This window comes from Apis laboriosa, unplaced genomic scaffold (assembly GCF_014066325.1).
Source record: "Apis laboriosa isolate Shangri-la unplaced genomic scaffold, ASM1406632v1 scaffold30_cov140, whole genome shotgun sequence".
Classification (NCBI taxonomy): Eukaryota; Metazoa; Arthropoda; class Insecta; order Hymenoptera; family Apidae; genus Apis; species Apis laboriosa.
The window spans coordinates 1,997,338-2,019,988 of NW_025222776.1; the positions used below are offsets into that span (position 1 = coordinate 1,997,338).

Genomic DNA, 22,651 nt, shown 5'->3' on the forward strand with positions numbered 1-22,651 from the left:
TAGAATATATACATAATATATATATATATATATAATAGATATATATAATCAAACAACTTTATTATTATAATGATAATAAATATATAATAATCTTTTGAACTTCAGATTTTGCCTATTCAGTTTTCTTTCTTATTATTTCTATACTTTTCATCCATTAGTTTCTCAATTCTTTTTGATATTTTTTTTAAATTCTCTTGAGTGATTTTATAATTATAACCTGATCTTACCTTTTAATAGATCTCTCTATCCACTATTTCCTCTCACTTTTGCTTTTCTAATTTTTATATTTTTTCTTGATTAGTTCTTTTTTTTTTTTATTTCTTTAAATACTCTCACATAATTCAGAATCATGTTAATTTCTATTATAATTTACATTTATTCTTATATCTTTCTTTATTTCTTTTTTCATTATTATCACATCTTATTTATGCATATATTTATATATTTATATATTTATATATTATTTTGGCATTTTCTAATTTAATATTATATATTAATTTATATATAATTATTATTGTATATTTTCTCATTTTTTCTTAGCTTCATAGTTATAGAAAACACATGAAAATAATAATTGAATTTCTAGCTATTGACAAAAAAACAAAAGAAAAAATAGAAAAATTAAAATAAATATTAAATCGAAAATTGAATTAGTATAAGATTTTCAATTATAAAAGAAAAAACATGATAAATATTATTATAAAGACATTATATGTATTGTTAAACTAGCAAGAAACAACAAAAAAATTACAAAAGACTGTATACAATCAAATAAAATAAAAAATGTAAAGGAAAAACAAAAAGAGATTTTAGATGAAAAAAGTTCATACGTATATAGGACTTTAATTAATGAATTATAAATATTTTAAGTTTATATTAGTAATATATAAATAGACTTAGACAATGAAAGAGAGAAAAAACATGATTATCAAATAAGACTTAGTTTCAGAGTCTGACATCACACTCTCATTTTTGAAAATAATAGAAAGAAAAAAATTAACTGGACACAAAGCATAGTTGCCGGGCGCGGACTTTACATTATTTTCATTATTATTAAATATGCTTTCATTATTATTAAATTTTTATCTGATAAAATTGTCGGATAAATGCGATATGTTACCTCCTCTATTATTAAAAATGGCTCAATTCCTGTACAGCAAATTTCTGCAAGATGAGAATACGTAATATGGATATCACATTATCTTATTATATTATTATATTATTTTAGAGATACATTACATGATTAAACTTCAAAGCGTTGAATTGCATTGTCACATATATACTTTTGTCTAATTTAACAATAATAATAGGAATAATATAATGTTATAAATTCTTTTTCTAGAAATTTGCCGCAAGAAAATTGAACTTTTAATGATATAGGGAATAGCATATTACTCTCGTACGGCCTTTCTAAAAATATAAATACCTTTTTCTTCAATTATCCTTCAGCAAATTAATAAGTGATATACAAATATATATTCACTTTTAAATATATATATATATCAACTACTATAATCAAATATCGTTATTTGATAGATTATACATAAATAATAAATAAAAAAAAATTGTTTTATTTTATTATTGAATAGACATTATATTATTGTCTTTTAAATCGATTTACGCTTCTTTTTTTTGGTAAAATAATTAAAAAAACACAAAATAATAACAAAAAATAATCTAAATTCTATAGAATATATATTATTTTAATATATATATATATATATATAAATCATATACAATATATGAAATAACAAACATCTATTTTCTATCATATAATAAAAAAAAATAATATCGAAAAGCAAAATATTAACATAATAAAAAATAATAAAGAATTAAAATACAAAATTTATCTCCTTATTTAAAAATCACAGAAAAGGTAGAAAATTGAATTTTGAAAGGATTTATTCATATAAAAGAAATTTTATTTTCAAAATTAAAATACGATGCAAAAATAATACCAAATATGTTTCATTAATGAACTTTTTTAAAATAAAAAATTCTATTTAAAGATAAAATTAACTCAAAATTGTTAAATTTATATTTTGAATTTTGTTAATATTAAATTAATTAAATCAAATATTTTATATTATAATTTAATATATTTAATTTAATATATTATAATTTAATTTATTATAAATGGAAAAAAAATGAAATTCCTTTCAAATTTCAAATTAATTTTTCCAGGAGATATGTTTGGTAAAATAAACTATATTTCAGTTCGTATCAGTTTACTGTATTTCAATGTTGAATACGGCGTATTATCAGTTAAATGCAAATAAATGCACGCACATCGAAGCAGTAACGGCGAGAAAATGATTATCACTTCTGACATCCAAGCCGCCCTACAATCAATGTGTCTAAAAATTTTTATAATATACGGGTGGAACCAGCCGATAGCAGTTCTTCTTTTCTTTCATTAACTATTTCATTAACTTATAAAAATATTAAAAATATGATTATTTAAAAAAAATGTTTCTAAAAAATATAAAATAAGAAATTAAATAAAAATTAATAATATTAAATATTTTAAATTAATATTGGATTGAATTATTTAGATGAAGTTCAAATTAATGAAACAAGTAAAAAAAATAAATTTAAATTTTAATAAACAAATAATAATGAAAATTATTTAGAAAATTATAGTGTATGTATATAAAAGTAGTAATAATAATATAAAATTGATGTAATATTGTTCAAATAAAGAATTATTACTACAATTAAAATTGAAAAAATATTGAAATCTAATAAAAATGATAGTAATTATTAAAACAAATTATAATAATTAAATAATTCGAAAAATAAATAAATAGTCGAGGAACGATTGATTTTCGCAGTCTAAATTTGTTCTTATGCTAATAATATATAATGAGTAAACTATGCTATGCAATATAATGAGTAATAAATACTAATGTGATGTATAATACGTATTAATAATCAGATAAAAGACATTAGAATATCTTTTATATTGATATAATAGAGAAACGTGGAATTATGTATTTTTTATATTTTTAGTGATCAGAAAAAATAAAATTAATGAAATTTTTATTAAAATAATTATTTTTTCATTATATTTTATAAATTTATAATTTATAAACGTAATCGATATTAAATTATATCGATATCAATTATATACGATTAAATTAGAAATTGATTACATTTATAAATTATTAAATTTTCATATGTAATTTGTTTAATATTATTATTAAATATAATGTAATTTAATGAAGAATTAGTTTACAAATATTACTCATTCTTCATTTCAGAGTTCTTCCACATCTCTCTTATGTATTATTATAAAACTACATTTCACTTCCTCGAAACTTAATATTGTGAAAATAAATTTGTGTGACCAGAAAAGGAAGAAAGAAAAACTAATGCTTTCGGCCAATTGATCCGTAATTTAATAAAAGAGCGAGTGTAACGCAGACTTGAGCGCCTGTCAAGTGAAATTTTATTCGAAAATCTACGAACAAATTTTAAGTTATTTGAATAAATATTATTCAAAAAATAAAAATACTTTAAACAAACAATCTCATCTACAAAGAGTGCTAGATAAAACAAATTTTACATAATTATATTGAAATAAATAAAATAATTTCATCCTTAATTTAAATAATTATTTAAATTATATAAAATTACATCATATAATGTCTAGCACTTATAGACATAACTAGAAGATTAGCTTGCGAATTTTTATGCATTTATAAAAAATTTAAAAATATAAAGATGTAGAGAATGCACATAATATAAAAAAATATATACAATATTTAAAGTAAATTATTTCTTATAATACTTAGTAGATGAAACAATTGTTTAAATTCCACTTGTTTAATTATGTTCATAAAAATATGAATTAGCATAAACATTCACAATCTAGATAATTGACAATTTAATTTTTTGCAAAAATTTGTTCGTTAATTATTCGAATAAAGCTTTTCCGACTTTCAAACGAAAGAAGGCGCATATAACTTTGGATAGAAAGAGGTGTGCGGCTAAGGGAGCTGGCTCGTGTTTTCAAGATGAAAAGACGAAAAAAGATTATTTAATCCTCTTTCTCTGGTTTCTCGACATCCTGTTTTTCTTCAGCCTCTATATCTCCCTCAAATTTCGGTCCTGGTGTTTCTTCTCCTTCAAGAACGATTTCTTCTGGATCAGGTGCACGAGGAAGGAAATCTTGATCAGGATACATAGATTGAAAGATGCTCTTCGCCTTAAGAAATTAAAAAATTTATAATAATAAATATTAACACAATTAAAAATGTTGTAAAATGAATTAAATTATAATTTAAAAAAAAATTAACCTGATTAACAGCAAAATCGAAATCAAGTTCTAAATCTGGACCTGAACACAGATGAAGATTACTAGGCGTAGAATCATTCAATTTAATATCACTTGCAGGTAAATTTAAATATAATGACCATAAAACTTGAGGTTTTGGGTTCTCTGTAGATTCTTCTCTACCATCTTGATCACCTTCCTGTATTATATAAAAAATAAATTTTTTAGTTTTAATTTAAATAAGAATATAACAAAAAAATGTAAAAAGAAATTTATCTATTTTTTAAAATTAAAACTATTTTGTAAAAAAATAAATAAGATAAATATTTTCTAAGAATTATACAATAATCTTTAATAAATTAAATCCAAATTTATATTTTTAATATCTTAGAAAATTAAAACTTAAATTTAAATTTTTTTATATTATTTTTAAATTTCTTTTATATTAATTTGTTTCATAGTTTTAAAAATATTTCTAAAATAAATTTATAACATAAGTTCAATAATATAATTTTTATATTTATTATATTATATTAATTTTTATTATATTTCTAAAAATTTGAAAATATATATTAATTATTTCTATTTGAAAAATTATATTGAATATATTGTAAATAAATATTATAATAAATGTTATATTATAATAAATAATAAATGTTTAATAATAAATTTTATGTAAAAATGAATTTAAAATATATGATTTATTTATAATGTACCTGGAGGTGTCTTTTATCTGGAGAAACAGTTTGTGTATGACTATGAATAGATGAACGAATAGCTAATGGATCGAGAGGTTCAGCTCTTAAAAATTTATTGACAACATAGGCCAAGTCTTCTTTTGCATTTGTTGTTCGTTTACATGTCATATGAACCATAACTGTTTAAAAATAAATTGATGAATTCTTAAAATTTATTAATATATTAACATTCATAGACATAATTTTACATACACAATCCTTGAGGGCAAGCATTTGTAGATGGTCCCAATTCAATCAATGTAACAGGTTCTTGATCAGATTGTTCTGGAGGATAATATAAAAGTGTCAAATTTTCCTTTTCACCTTGCATAATTGACCTAAAATAAACATAATTTTATAAAAAAAATTTTACATAAAAAAAAAGAAATTTTAAATATTTATATTTATTGCTATGAATTTATTTATAAATCTTTCTAATATTTAGTACTTTTGAAATAGCAATGATTTTGATTTTGATTTTGACTTTAAATGATTTTTTAATATATTCTCAAACATAATTTTAAATAACTTTTTTGTTAGACATAATGATTTTAGTTTTATGAATTATTTGCAAAAATTTTGAATTATTATATCAAATTCTGCTTATATGTACATCCATGACATATATATCGATATGCAATCGTAATTAAGGATGGCTGACAATGCATATATATGCATATATGAATTCATTGAATCTTATTTTTTCTATTATAATAGTTATAAATAATTAGTTTATTAATAATTAATAGTTATAAATAATTTTTGCATTAATTAAATTTGTGAACAATTGTATTCAAATGATTTATAAACAGATCTTTTAATTTGCAATTTTCTACATAAACAGTTAATATTATTTTATATATATTATTATATATATTTTAATATTATTTTGTTTATATTATTAACAAATATAAATCGCAATAATTTGTAGTATTCCTAATGTAGATGTAGTAAATCTAATTTCTTTTTTTTACCTTTCTTAATAAATACCTATAATAAATACTAATATTAATACTAATAAACACCTGTCTGTAATGAAGATTCCACGTGATATCCGTTGATCTCCTTCAGAAGCTACAACTTCTGGTGGTAAATGGCCTTGACCAACAACTAAATGTTCCAAACTTATTCTTTGTTTACCACTAATGATAGCTTTGCATTGGTTTTTATGTATTACTATACCATCAAGTTGCCTTTTTAGACAATAAACTCCTCCAAATACTGCACATAATCTATAAATAATAACAATCAAAATATTTTTTATTATTTATAATTTACATATTATACATTACAATAATAATTATTATAATAAAAAATATAATTATACCTGCAAAAACACTGAGGTAATTCACCACTACCATACATAGGCCAAAGAAAGGGTGTATTTCCATATCGTCCAAGACTATTCAAAAAATGTTTTGTGCGATTCACACCATCTCTACAGGAAGTTTTTTCAGTAGCCATAGCAATTGCTTGAACAACATAATGCTGCACAATTGGTGTTAAATTTTTTGTGTTTAAATATTCTAAGAAGGTTTTATCACGAAATCCTGTTAATAAATACATCTTATTAATTAAAGCATTAGAAAATATGATTATATTATTTATAATTAATATATTAATTATAATATCGTTATAATATCGTAATATTAAAATTAAAATATATTATATTAAATGTAATTAGATATAAATTGTTATTTGTTGTTATTTGTTTGCGACTTTAAAAAAAATATTTATTATAAGATACATAAAAATTTTTCTTTCTATCATCTTAAAGTTGCAAATTATGTTAGTGTTATAACAAATGATTAAAATATCATTTGTATTTAATAACAATTCATGAATAAAAATTTAATGTTTTGAATTGATTGAATTAAATTATTCCAATTCATTTTTCAATATGCACTAATGATACATTTTTTTTATGCATTTTATTATTTTAAATTTGATAATTTTTCTTTAATAAAAAAACTATTGCATTTGGAAAGAAATGATTATTAAATTCCTTTTGTTATTAAATCATGTATTATTATAAATAATTTAAATACTTTCTTTCAAAATGAAACAAAATATTATCATTATATAACAAGTATCTATACTACAAAATTGAAATTAAAAATAAAAAAAATAAGAAATTACCATCAAATTCTGGACTATCAGCTCCTTGTTCCATGCATGAAGTGAGCAGTTGCATTAACATTCTTTTCTCAACAACACTAACAGTTTTATTTGCAAATACATCAGCTCTTGAACAAGGTACTTGTGTCAGTTTCCCATCCATGAATGTAGCTACTCTGGATACTGCGCGAAATTCCGCATAGCGGGCAATATTACTGGAGATTAAAAGCTCAACCAATTCACCTCGTGCAAATAACAACTGTCATAAATAAATAATATTAAAATCAACTAACACAATGAATTTTTATATAATCATAAAAAATAACATTGCAAATTTTGAAATAAATATTTGATATATTAAATAAAATATATCAAATATCATAATATGAAAAATAAAAAATAAATATTTTTAGTAACTTCTTTCAATTTTGACAATATCGTTAACAATATCAAATTTTTTTAGAAGTCTCATTTCATTATTAAAATAATTTTAATTAATGCAATTTAAAAAATTAACGTAACTTCTATTATTTTATTAATAAAAGCATACATTTTTCTATTACTTTATAAAAATATATAAGAATATGATATATTTCTTCTTTACTTAATTTAATGTACAAAATTTATTAAATTAAATGTAAACAAATGAACAATCAATAATAATATATAATAAGTACAAAATGTAATAATAATATAAATAATTAAATATTATATATAATTATAAAAGATATTTTTATATTTTACCTTTGGTGCCAAATCAATATTAAACTTCCTGTATTCCTTTCTTATACGATCTATACTCCATTGTTTTACATTTTCCTTTTTTTCAACTTTATCATCATCTGCTTTTTCATCACCACTACCATTACTATCTCCAGTACTATCTGTTTGCGTATCTTTTGAAGACACTACTGGTAGATCAGCATCACTATAATAAAAACATAATTAAATAAAAAAATAAAACACATGAAATTGAAAAAGAAAACTTACTTTGAAATATACCAGGTTTCCTCAATATTTTCAACAGTCGAATATTCATTACTAGTTTCTAAAAACTTTTCTTCAGATTCTAAATCTACTTCAGATACATGCTTAGTATTATTTTTGGAAACTTTTAGGTCCTCTATCCATTTCTGTAGACCATCAAAATTAAATGTTGCCCATAGGCCACCATAATATTCATCACTACGAATAAATAAAAAATTATTTATTTAAAATTTTAATTAATTAAAATGAAAAATATTACATATAGAATAAGATATAATGATTATATAATAATTATTATATTTTAAATTTCAAACACAATAAATAAATATTATGTATTTCTCAAAAGAAATTCTAAAAGAAAAAATGAAAGTGTTTATTTTTTATGAATTTAAATTATCATATAAGAATAAACAAATAATAATTGAAAGTCTCATATATTTATAAATAAACATCTTGTAACAAATTGAAAAAAAAATATTCTAATACTATTTCTAATTATATTTAAAAAATTTTTTAACATAACAACATATTTATTGTTTATATTTATTGCTTTTTAGAATAAACAAAAATAAATAAAACAATTAATAATTATTAAATTCTTGTTTTTACAATAAAAAGATATAATATATTATATAATATAAAGATATGAAATTTCAAATAATCATGAATGTAAATTATTTATTGCATAAAAAAATTTTATAAGATACAAGGATATAATTTGATTTTTTGCAATTGCATATTAAAAAATATATGAAGATTAATTTAATTTCTTTGAAACTGAATCACATATTCTTTGCAACTTCGATAGAAAATGATTAATTTTTTTTTTATTAATTTATTTTCTTTTTTTGAAATTCTATTTTAATCTAATTTTTTAAAGATATTCGCTAATTTCTTTTTAAAGAATTTCGCTAATTTTAAAAAAATTTTTGATTATATAATTATTTCTAATTATACATTATAGCATCATAAAGATCTAACATCAACTGTTCATATCAATATCAATTGGTTGAATGATTAAATTAATATCTATAAGTCAATACAGATAATCAATTTCAATATTTTAACTTGAATTATTTAAAACTTATTTTATAAAAAATAAGAAAAAAAAAAAAAAACAAAAGAAAATTATTTATGTGTTTCATATAGTAAATTTTATATAAAATTGAAAATAAAATATCTTTTATACTAATTTAGTTTTTTTAGTTGAAAATAAATTAATACTTTTTTTATAAGAAAAAAAATAAATATTAATAAATGCACTCAAAATTACATGATTTTATTTAAAAATATAAAAGTGATTTTTCATATGTTTTATATGAATATGTCCAACAGTAAAAATCAAATTATATCCATTTTTACATAACTTTTGAATAAAATATTTTGTAGCAAATAATTTATGAATAATTTGATTTTTATATGACTTATAGTTATAAGTTTTAAAAAGTATTTGTATATCATTATATTTATTATAACATTTATATACAAATTAATTTATATTATTTATATTATTTTTATTTATATTATTATATAAAAAATTAATTACATTCAAGTATATTAAACTTTATAATGTTATTTAATAATTATTTTTATATAATATTATATAAACACATTTTAATACTAAAAATTTGAAAATTTAAAAACGAAATTAAAATACAAAAAGAAAAATATAAATATCTGTTTTTTACAACATATTTCAGATTTCAAAATCATCTCCATTTAAATGATATTATATTGTATATTGTATCCATTTTTATTCCTAGTAAAATATATAGTGGACATTTATATGATTTCAATTTTTTATTAGTTTTATAAAAAAAATTAATAATAATTAATACATCAAAAATCAAATTTATTTATTATATTATTTATTATATAAAAAATAATTTACAAAATACAAATTTATAACTAAATTTAATATTTTTTTTCATATTCACAATAAATTTTACAAAATAAAAAAATATTTTTTTTATATAAACAGTTTTTTTATATTTTTAAAAAAATATTTAAATAAATTTTAATATTAATAATATATATAATATANATATAAATATATAAAATTAATTTATCTTTTTTATATAAAAATATAACAAAAACAAATGTTCCAATATAAAAACTAAAATTTATATACAAATAAAATATTCCATAAGAAAGAATAATTTTATCAGTATACTTTATAAATTATTTTAATAAATAAAAAATGTTATATTGTATATATTATGGTTCTTAATTCATGGATTTCTGATTTAAAAAAAATATATTCCACATAAAATTGGAATAAATAGCTTCTTACTTTATATATATATATATATATATATATACATATTATATATCTTTTCATAATGTAAATTTATTTAATATTTTATTAATTATCTTTTTCATTTTATTTTTAATGCTATCATTATTATTAATTTGTAATTTTGATTTTATATATATAAATTTTCAGTTTTTTTGAATAATGAGATATCCAATGATTTGGATATTATCATTTATATTATTTGAATATTGAATTTATTGAATTATTTGAATACTATATTTAAATATTATCATATTTTATATCTACTATATTACAAAAACATCATATCTATATTTTATATTTAAAATTTTAAAAAACATTATAAGAACTAAATAGGAACTGAATTATTGAATTCAATTGACAATTTGAAATTTATACTTAAATAAATTCATAAATATTATCTACTTGAGTTTTTTGACATAATGATTGAACATAAGTAAATATTTTATTTTTTAGGAGAATAAATAAATAATTTTCATAAAGAAAATCTGAATATATGTAATTTTTTTAGATTTAATTTTAAAGAAATAAAGAAAATTTTAATTTTAGAAAATATATAAAATTAAATATATAAGTATAACTATATATAAACTAAATATATAACTAAATATATAAAAATAAGTATATAAAGAATTTAAATTAAAAGTATTTTTTTAATCCTGTTTGTTCTTATAACCAAATATTATAATTTAATATTTTTATCACTTCTTAATATAATAATTAACATAAATGATTTCCAAATATGCTACTCTTTTTAGAGAAGTATATTTAAAATATCTTATCTATCATTTCAAAAATTTGAAAAATTTGAAGCTCATTAAAATAAATAAATTAAATTAATTATAGATTTCATATGAGTTTTTTGTTTTTTTAAATGATAAAAGAATATATTTTCATATAAATATATTTTAAAAAATAAATAGAACATTTTAATTAAAGAAGGTAATATATATTTATATGTTAAAAAAAAAATAAATTGCTTATGATAGATGTTATTTGTTCATAAGGAACATTATATATTTTATTTATAATTTTATTTACAAAGAATAATTTTATTTGGAATATATATTTGATTTATTCATATTTATTTATCTAAATTATTTAAATGATTTTAATAGTAGAATAATTAAAAGTACTTTATTTAAAATTACAAAAATAAAAAAAGAAACACAAGCAAAATTAAAAAATAATTAGTATATAATAAGTATATAATTAATATATATACTATATAGAAAAATATAAGAAAAAATTTCACTTTCAATTTCCAGAATAGAAAATAATTACATAAGTACATAAGCTATATATATATATATATATATATATTATTGAAATATTGAAATATTTATAATTATCAATATATAATTGAACAACATAAAATCAAACAACTTAAAAACAAAACTCCCAAATTTTTAATAGCATATTATGAAAATTTAATATTTCAAAATTATAAAATTTTTAAGTTAATATCAAAGAATTATATATATTAATTCTAAAATTTAACTTTTTAGTTTTTTAACTTTTTAATTTTTAATATCAAATATTTCTTATTTATTTAAGTGTAATTACTCTTATATGAAAAAAATGTTATTTTTGTTCAATAAAGAATTAAATATTTAATAAAAAGATACAATTAGTTACAAGTTTTCATATTTTTATTTTATATTTGAATTTAATAAATAAAAAAATAATATATAATGTAATAATATATATATATATATATACACATATGTTATCTTTAATAGTACAATATGGAACATAGGATGAAATAAGGAATAAGCAAAATTTAAAAATTACAAGAAAATGTAAGCATATGGAGAAAAAATGTATAAAACCAAAAAATAATTGACAAGAAGCAATGAAATTAGAAAAAAAAAATCAAGAAATAAAAAATAAAAGAATGAGAACGAAGAAAAAAGAAGAGAGAAAATTTGACATACCTGTCTAGGTGAAGGACCTTTTTACCGATTCTACTTGCAGCTGCTGCGACAATAGATTCTGTCATACCTATAAAATTAATAAATAGTTATAAAAAAGCAAGAAAATAAATAAGACATATATTGTAAAAATCAATACCCGTCCCTACGACGACGACATCATATTCATTTGGTAGATAGTCTTCCATGGCTTCCAGCTGTAAATTGCAATAGAATGTAGGATTGTGAACACAAATAGTTTTACTATTCAGTGAAAGAATGACTAAGAAATCAATTCATTTCTAATGAATTCCGTCAATTACATTGAGTGAAGGGCCACTCCCGTCGTTTCGCTCCGAACTTTCACTGTTTCACGACAATCTCAAAACTCCAATTTGACAGAACAGGACGCTATAGATTCTAAGTGAACTCAATGCTGATTCGTCAGAGTTTAGTCTCGGAAGATAAAATAACTAGATATTGCCGTTATCGGTAGTTTATACCTTAGACTATATGTACTTATAGATATGATTTTAGATAATTTTAAAGCATAGATAAAATCATCTACATGACTTTTATGTATGTAAAATGAATGCAAAATAGAAAATTTTTATTTTCAAAGCAATGTATAAATATTTATAAAACATAACTTAATCATTATTAATTTTTAAATAATGTTCATTATATTATATTTTAAATTATAATTTAAATATTAAATATTTCGAAAAAATTAAATTTAAATTAAAATATTGATAAATTAATATTAATAATATTGGTAAATTAATTAATTGATAATATTTAATTTGTAATTATTTTCTTATAATTTATTTTAATTTAAAAAAAAATTGTAAGAACAATATACAGATCTAAAAAAAAATTATTTATTCATTATTATTATTAGTTGCAAAATAAAATCATTTTAATAAATTTACTTTTTATGCAAAGTTTGAGGATAAGATAAAATATATTTATATAGAAATTATATTTCTAACACAATTATACTTTTAATAAATAAAAGTTTAAAGAGAATGCAAAGCTTTTTTTCAGCTTTAGTTCAACATATATTTTGGACTTATTTTATTTTGATTATCATTTTTATCATTCTTTATAATTTTTTGAATATGTTTGCATCATTATTAATAATTATTTAAAAATTATTCATAGGTAAATCAAAAGTAATTGCTTATAATATATATTTGATACACTATTCACTATTTTAAATTATCTTTTACATATAATATCATATTTTCTTTATTATCTTTGCTTCAATTTATATATGGGATGTCCATGTATGAATCGTGACTATAAGTATACAGTTTAAGATTTGCACAAAAATATGAGTGAATAAAATCCAACTCCATGTTTCATTACTATTATTATTAATGTGGCTCCTTTTAAAATATATACAATTAATAAAATTAATAAAATTATATTAAATAAATATTTTAAATATAAAAAATTAAATTGTACATGAAAAATAAAATATTTATGAAATTTATAGAGTAAAACTAATGTTAAATTTTAAAAAATAAAAACATTACAATTATTTTAATGTTTTTTTATAAAATATAAAATTATATAAAATATTTAATCATTCAAGAAATTTTTTAATTTTATATTACATTACTATTTTTAATCTATATATAAAAAATAATCAAATATATTACATTTTTTTTTTATAATAAATAGAAATTATTTTATATATTTTATTATATTACATTAAATGTAATATATATATATTATATTTATATAAATTTATAAAAATTCTTTTATTAAATTTTTAATATTAAACATTAATTTTTAAAAAATTAGTTCTTAATTCTTTAAACCATTATAATGACAATAATATGAGTTATTATTATTGAATAATGTATATATATATATATATTTTTTTTTTGTAAAATACACTTGGAAAAAATTATTATATTAATTTATAAAAACATTTATTCAAATATATATGTATATATATATTTAATAAAATACATATTATAATTTATATCAAATTAATAAAGAAAGTTATAAAGTAAAGTAATAAAGAAAAATTAATAAAGAAAGTTCTTTTCTTATAATTTTATAAAATTTTATTTCATTTTTATTTATCTACAAAATAAATTATAAAAGAAATAACACATTATAAAAACTATATATTTTTTATATAGAGAATATATTAAGCGAATATATTTTCTTTTCTTATCTGTTTTTATAATTTTAAAATCGTATTCATAAATATTAAAAAAAATTAGTTATAAATTAATTTAAATAATTATATTTCATATACAATTTTTTTTTATATCAAGTTTTAATAAATTAACAAAGAAAACATTAAATAACAATAAAAAATACTTTTTTTAAATACCTTTGTTAATTTTAATATTATATATAAATCATCACAATAATAAACTTAATAAGAACTTTTTTTCATCTGAATTTTTGTAAAACTGTTAAAACAGTATCATAGAGAAGTGTTCTAGCATCTCTACCCCACAAATAATCAATATGATTAAATTTTGCATATTCAATTTTTTTTATCTCTATAATATTTGGCAGTCTATCAATAAGTTTTTTTACATCTGTAGGATCAGTAAGAAAATCATTTTCACTATAAAATATTACAATTGGTGTTTTTACTTTCTCAAGATCATATTTTGGTGGTTGTGTTGATCCATAAATTTTTAGGTTTTCTGTTGCTCCATAATTGAATTTACGAAACGATCCTGTTAATAATAATATCAAATTAATTATATATCAATTTATATACAGAAAAATACATAAAAATATAATTTGTATACATAAAAATATAATCTATATACATAAAAATTTATTAATTTATATTGATAATTAAGAAATATAATTAAAATAAATAAAAGCTAAATATTTGAAAATAATTATATATTATTAAATAATACCTGATAATATACTTTGACTATAATGAATAATTTGTTTTGCAGAAGCTCCAGCTGGAAAATGTCCCAAAATTAATGGTAACATAGATTTATCTAACTGATTACTACCAAATCCAGCAATTAAAGAAAACCAGCATACACAAAAACCTTTAGTAAGACTGCCTGGAGCATTTCGAATTATTGTACTCAAAGTTTGTGCTTGCAATCTATTTCGGGGAAACCATTGATGTACATTGCAGTAAGAGGATCCCCACTGAAACATACTTATTATAAAAGTGTCACTCAAAATATATATATATAATATATTTTCTGATCAGAGATGGATCTATTTATATCATTTATAAAATATATCATTATGATCATTACACTGTTATATTTATATATTTAATATTATTAAATATAATTATATAAATATTAAATATTATTATATTTAAAATTTTTTAAAAATTTTAAACATATACATTAACATATATATATATATTTTTTAATAAGTATAAAAAATTTTATGTATAAAATATAAAGAAATATTTTATCGTGGCTATTATAAGTAAATATTAAAATATGAATCTATACATCAACTAATCTTTCTCATAAAAAATAATAAAAAAATTCTTGTTACTACTAAAGCATAATAAATTCTTATACTATTATTATTAAATGATTTAATTATTTAATGTTTATATTTCAAATGAAGTTTCAAAATAAATTAATATTATTATTTGAATATTTACTGATGCATATTAATAATATAATTATAAATCCAAATCAAATGTTGATATTTTTAATAAATAAAATATAATATAAAAATCTAAAAATTTCGATTTTTAAAAACATACAACAATAATAGTTTCTTCTTTATTAGCACAAATTCAATAGCACAATTGTTTCATAAATATATAGCTTGCAATATACCCGAATTTAGTAAATCATAACAAAAATATAAAACAAAAAAATATAAACAAAACATATAAAAATATAAATGAAACTACTACAAAATCTGCTAAATCTATATTAACAAATTCAAAATCATAAATTTAAATTGTAAATTTAAAAAAAAAATGATTATTATGAAACTAATGTATAAATTTAATTACTAAGAAATATTAATTAATAAAAGTCTATTTTTTGACTTAGAACAAAAAATAATAAGATAAATAAGATATTTTTCAATGTTTAAAATATAATAAAAACTATAAAATATTATTAATTATATTTTCATATTTATATTTTGTAAAATTATAATGCAAAGCAATTTGATTTGATCATAGTTATTATATTTTCAATGAAAATATAAACTCAAATGATAATATAAATCATATTTTTACTTAGAATGTAAACATTATATAATTGAAATTCATATAAATAATAATATTTATCATTTTTTATAGGAATGATTGTGATGCAACATGTAAATACTTTAAATGTGTGAATAATAGAATATATAGGAGTTACAAAATTAATATGTTCACAGTTCTTTGATTCATATATGAATCAGCATATTTCTAATTCATAAATTCTCCATTTTTAGATTAAAAATGTTTGGAAAAATTGAAAATTATATAACTTTTAATATGTACTTAAAATTTTTATGTAAGTATTTAAATAACTTAAAATTTCATATATAAGAAGTAATTAATATTTACTAATAATAAATATTATCATCATTACATATAAAATACAATACAAAAAAAATAAAATACAAAAACACAAAAAAAAAATAAAATATAAAATACAATACAAATACAAATATAAAAGAATCTTTATTTTTTTTTTTTATCAAGATAATGTAATGTGTATATTGAATTTTTAGAGATACAGAAAAAAATATGTTTTCATCCGTGAACGTGTTAATTTTGAATTTTAAAATCGAGCCCAATTTTGCAGGAAGTTTTTTAATAAATATCTCCAATCCAAAGTTGTAGAATCCACTGTGAGAGCTATAGCAAAATATTTCTTCATATGCTATATGTATGAAAAAATATTATTTATTTATTTGACATAATTAAATTTTTATTGAATATTATAAACATATTAATTAAATATTAATATTACACATAAATACAATTATCTGATTAAATTATACTGAATTTATTTTAATGTTTTATAAATTTATTGATTAATATTAGAAATAAAATTTATCAAAAATAATAAAATATTAATGAAATGCATAAAACATTAATTAAGATAAATAAAAAAACCAGTTTATATTTATAATTATTTATAATTATATTTATAATTAATTTATAAAAGATACTTTGTAATTGATGATATAATCAAAAAAGAAGTGATTGTATATGAAAAAATAAATTGAAAATATAGAATAAAATTTTTTCATTTAAAAATGTTTTTGAATAAAATAAGTTCTTTGTTTTTAAATAAAACAAGTTCGAAAAATTCAAGTATAAACTGTATAACTAAAATTAATTATTTCTTAATTAAATATAAATGAACAGAATTAAGTTGATTATTCTATTTTTTTTTATTCTAAAAATGTAAATAAATAAAAAATAGAACAAGTAGAAGAATAAATTTTTTTCATTTAAAAATTAATTTTTAAAAAATTTAAATTTGAAAATTTACCAATTATATATCTTGACTATATATATTTCAATCTCGATTTTCTCAAAAACAAAGATATTATTACATTAATAATATTATTAAAACAAGAAACAAGAAACAAAAAACAAAAAACAAAAAATAAAATTATATATTTATTGTTTTTCATACATAGAATATAAAAACCATCTATCAATAATTCATGTTTAATCAAGAAATAGTCAATTTTAGTTGTATTTAAAAATTTTTTAAACTTGTTTTACTTAAAAATGAAAACTTAAATAAAAAAAATTTATTCTATATTTTTAATTTATTTTTTCACATAAAATTATTTTTTTTTTTTTTATTGTATCACCAGTTACAGAACATTCCATATTTATATAGTACATAAAAAATCTATTATGATCTAAGATAACTTTTTTATACATCAAGTTTATAAAAATAATTTTTTTAATTACTTAATAATAAATTAATAATTATTCATATTTTTAAGAAATATTTAAAGAGTAATTTATGAAGTTTTTGTAACTTTTAATTATTAACAGAGAGAAATTGATTATAAAAATTAATTTGACATAATTAAATCAAATATATTTTGTATTTGTATATTTATTATATAATTTTTATATTTATTTTATATTTATTAATATCTTTATTTTTATAATAAAAATATAAATACAAAATGTAATTTAGCCATCTCTGATCATAATAAAAAATTTCATATATTTAAAAATATACCTCCATTAATCCATAAAAATGAACAATAAATTTAAATAAAGGACTTCTCTGGTTTGAGAGAAATGCTATTGGTGCTAAACTGATCATTCCTTTAATTTTTTGATTGTATTCAGATTTCTCACTAGCCATTACATAAAATGCAGTTGTACCTTGACTGTAACCTATATAATAGAGCTTTCTATATCCAGTATGCTCTAAAATATAATCTATAATTGCCGGTAAATCATAATAACCAATTTCATGCCAACTAAAAAATTTGATAATTATTATTATATTTGATTAACTAATATAATTACATATTTTTTTATATCTAATAAATTATATCCGCATAGTATTTGCAAATCTAGAAAGAAATTCTAGAAATTAATAACTTTTTTCTTTTTTTATTTATTAGAAATTTTAAAAAAATGAATTAGAAAATGAATTAAGAAAAAAATATTATGTGAAATAATGTGCGATCATGATAAGAAATTAATAATTAAATATCCTATTATTAATTAGATTATTTATATTTAGAGAAAACTACTTATTTAATTTATTTTTATTATATGATATAGAAACTTATTCACAGAATCCATTTTAAGAAAAGTAAGTTCATAATATATTTATAAAATAGGATAGAAATGCAAACACTAAACAAGCATTATTATATTCAATTATTTTGCAATAAAATTACCTAAAATCCCAAAATGCTTTATCTTTAGTTGTATATTGTTTATGTTTTCTAGAATATGCATTGCCTCTTGCATTTCCTAACCAAACATCATAATTGTTGTCACATAAAATATATGCTAGAGCTTTTTTTGGACCCAATAATACCCAATCAGCTGAACTTGATAGTAGTCCATGATGAATGAGAACAGGTATAGGTCCTTTTGTTGAGATTTCACAACTTCCATACTAAATATTAAATTTTTATTATATTTTAATATTGATATAAATTTTATTTTATTACAAATATTTAATTTTTTTAAATTATTTCAACATAAAATATAGATAAAAAATTTAAAAAATATTTATAATAAATTTATATATAAATTTAAAATAACTTTTATCATATTATGTAATATATAATAATTAATAAATAAATAACTAATGAAATGTCATTAATATTTATTTATTAAATTTATTAATAAATATTAATAATATAATATTTTTAATATTTTAACTTACTATTAATAAACAAATATAATATTTGAATACTTACTATATTTTGAATTTATTATGTAATAACTTTCAATAAACAGAAAGTTAAATTATTATAACTTATATAGATACATTATAAAGTATCTTTTTAAATGCATTTTTAAAATTCAATTTTTTAAAAGAATATATTATAAAGATAAATGCATAATTTATATAACATTCTTTCTAAAAAATATATTTCTCTTAAAAATAAATATTTATCTTTGATTTTTTATCAATTTTCATTTACTTACATTGTAATTATTTTTACTTATTTTTACTTACATTGTAATTAGAATTTTGATATGATTTTGGTAGAACTCGATGTATATCTAAACAATATTCATCTTCTGTCCAAATATGATGTATTTCTGATTTATAACCATGCGCTGAAATTAATTCAGGCTAAAAAAAAATTATTTTTTTTTGTTATATAAAATTATATAATATATAATATTTTTATTATTTAATTATTTTTTAAAAAGATATTTTAAAATATTTTTAAAATCTTTATATTTATATATTTTAAATGTGCAAAATAGTTGTTAATAAATAAATAAATCTCTACAAAATAAAATTATTTAATGAATAACTTACTGATAGTTTAAAATATATTATATTATTAATAACTATAAATAAAGTTTAATTAAAAATAAAGTTATATAAAAAAAAGAAAAAGGAACTCACTGTTGTCATATGAATTTCATCCTGATTGGTTGCGTTCATTATATGAGTAGCTGATGAAAGATTGAGTTTTCGTGATGGAGAACTTTCACCAAGAATAATGATTCCTTTTTCTTCTTGTTATTTTTCTTTACTTACTATTATTTGATTTTATTTTTTTGCGAATTGATTTTATAAGAAATTAAAATTTTGAATGCAATATTATCCAAATATAGAAAAATCGAGAAATATCAAAATAATTTCATGTAATTTAAATTTTTAAGATATAACTTCACAGATAAATAAATCTCAACAAGTTTATGATAACATATTGCGTTATACTGTCATGAACGCATTGGTGTCCGAGATACCGATTTACACGCATGCGTTCTTATTACTTATTACTTTTAGTATTTTTAATATTTTTATGAAGATAAAAAATATGTGAAAAAAGTTACTATTTTATATCATTTTTAGAAGTTAATTTCTATATTTTTATTGATTTATGTATACATATATATATTATATGTAATATAATAAATATATATAAAATCTTATATATTTATGAAATAAAATCGACTATTTAATATGTGAATTTCTTCCTATAATAAAATCAATATTATGTATAAATTATAATTTTTCAAAAGAAAACATTTTTTTAATTATTTTAATTATTTTATTATATAAAATAAAAATTCTGTCTAAACTTTCTATTAAGGTTTTAATAATTTTTAATTTTTTTTCTGTTAATATATATATTTAAAAATAAAAAAATATTTTTAAATTTAAAAGTTCATTAATTTTATGCATTTTTTTAAATATAAATACTTAGTACATAAATTATGTGCATTATTTTGATTTATTTATGGACCGTTTAATTGATCAAATTAATGATTATATATAAATACGCATAGATAACAATTATTTAGACAGATTAAATTAAATAGAATTATGTAAATTAATAAAATATCAATTATTTATTATTCTTACTATAATTATGTTTTAAATTTGGCTGAGATTATAATTAAATTTGACTTTGATTTAAATTATGATTCAATTTGAATTAAATTTAGATTACATTTTAAAGTTACATAATAAAATCTGACAAATTAGATTTAAATGATGAATTGAAATAAGAAAAATATGCCATGTAGGAAATATGATAATAATATATATGTAAAATGTAGTGTAGTAAAAGAGAAACAGAATCTTTTTTTTTATTTAAGGATTTAAAGATTAATGATATAGTGATTAGCAAATAATGAAATTGGATTCTAAATGTCAATATAATGTTATTTAAAATAATTAAAATTATTTAAAATAATTTATAATTCTTATATAAATAAAAATACTTATACATAATTTTTAAACCATTGATTTCTTAAAATTTTTAGTTATCAAATTATATAATAGAATGATAAAAATTAAATACTTTTATATTTCACAATGAAATATTAGAAATTTAATTTTCAATCAACATATTTATATTTTCTTATATAAAATTGAATTAAATAATAAAGTTTTAATTTATTTTATAACTTTTTTATAATATTCAGTATTAAAGATTTATATCATTATTTTAAATCAAAATTTTTATATTTAGTTTTTTTATTTAATTATTATAATTTATTAATTAGTATTCATTAATTTAAAGTTATTAAAATATTGACCTTAATCCTTTGAATTCAATATTATTGATATTATTAAAATAAATTTAATATTATTCAATATTAATTTAATATTAACAATTTATTTTAATAATTCATTTCAATTATTTAGACGGATTATTATTTTTTTTATAAAAAGTATTATATTAACATTTGAAAAAATTTTTATTAATTTATTTAATAATATATAATTTATAATTAGAAAATATATTATATATTATATATTATATATTATATAAACTATATAACTATATATACATATATATAAATTTTTATAATGGAAAATTGTTTATTTTTATTTATTTAAATATTATTTTTAATAATTTTTTTAAATATTTAATAATGAACTTTTTAATCTATATATAACATAAATCATGAAGCAAATGAACATAAAAAACTTTTATATCTTTCTCAGATATCATATTAAAAAATACTAAAGAATAAGTTAATTTTCTTTATGAGATAATAATGTTATTATCTTTTAATAATTTTTTATGATATAATAGGTTTTTATAAATGATTTAATAGATTCTTTAAAAAAAAAGTGTAATTCTATTGATTCATATATTAAAAAATATAATTCCATTTAAGAAAATAAATAATTGTTAT

General features: G+C 17.3%; 2 protein-coding genes across 2 annotated transcripts; both read right to left on the minus strand.

The window, feature by feature from the left end:
* Positions 1 to 3,110: 3,110 nt before the first annotated feature.
* On the minus strand, positions 3,111 to 12,754 carry LOC122714455 (rab proteins geranylgeranyltransferase component A 1). Its single transcript, XM_043935788.1, has 12 exons — positions 12,654 to 12,754; positions 12,491 to 12,548; positions 12,355 to 12,421; positions 8,125 to 8,319; positions 7,879 to 8,062; positions 7,156 to 7,393; positions 6,344 to 6,566; positions 6,042 to 6,248; positions 5,230 to 5,354; positions 4,996 to 5,156; positions 4,302 to 4,478; positions 3,111 to 4,210 (listed from the first exon to the last, which is right to left on the minus strand). Exons 2-12 carry the CDS (start codon positions 12,537 to 12,539, stop codon positions 4,043 to 4,045), a joined length of 1,794 nt encoding a protein of 597 aa, XP_043791723.1. The 5' UTR covers positions 12,540 to 12,548; positions 12,654 to 12,754; the 3' UTR covers positions 3,111 to 4,042.
* A 774-nt stretch (positions 12,755 to 13,528) lies between these two features.
* LOC122714425 (lipase 3-like) lies at positions 13,529 to 20,623 on the minus strand. Its single transcript, XM_043935741.1, has 7 exons — positions 20,400 to 20,623; positions 19,998 to 20,117; positions 19,204 to 19,427; positions 18,528 to 18,774; positions 15,237 to 15,486; positions 14,687 to 15,044; positions 13,529 to 13,721 (listed from the first exon to the last, which is right to left on the minus strand). Exons 1-6 carry the CDS (start codon positions 20,436 to 20,438, stop codon positions 14,749 to 14,751), a joined length of 1,176 nt encoding a protein of 391 aa, XP_043791676.1. The 5' UTR covers positions 20,439 to 20,623; the 3' UTR covers positions 13,529 to 13,721; positions 14,687 to 14,748.
* Between the last annotated feature and the right edge of the window lie 2,028 nt (positions 20,624 to 22,651).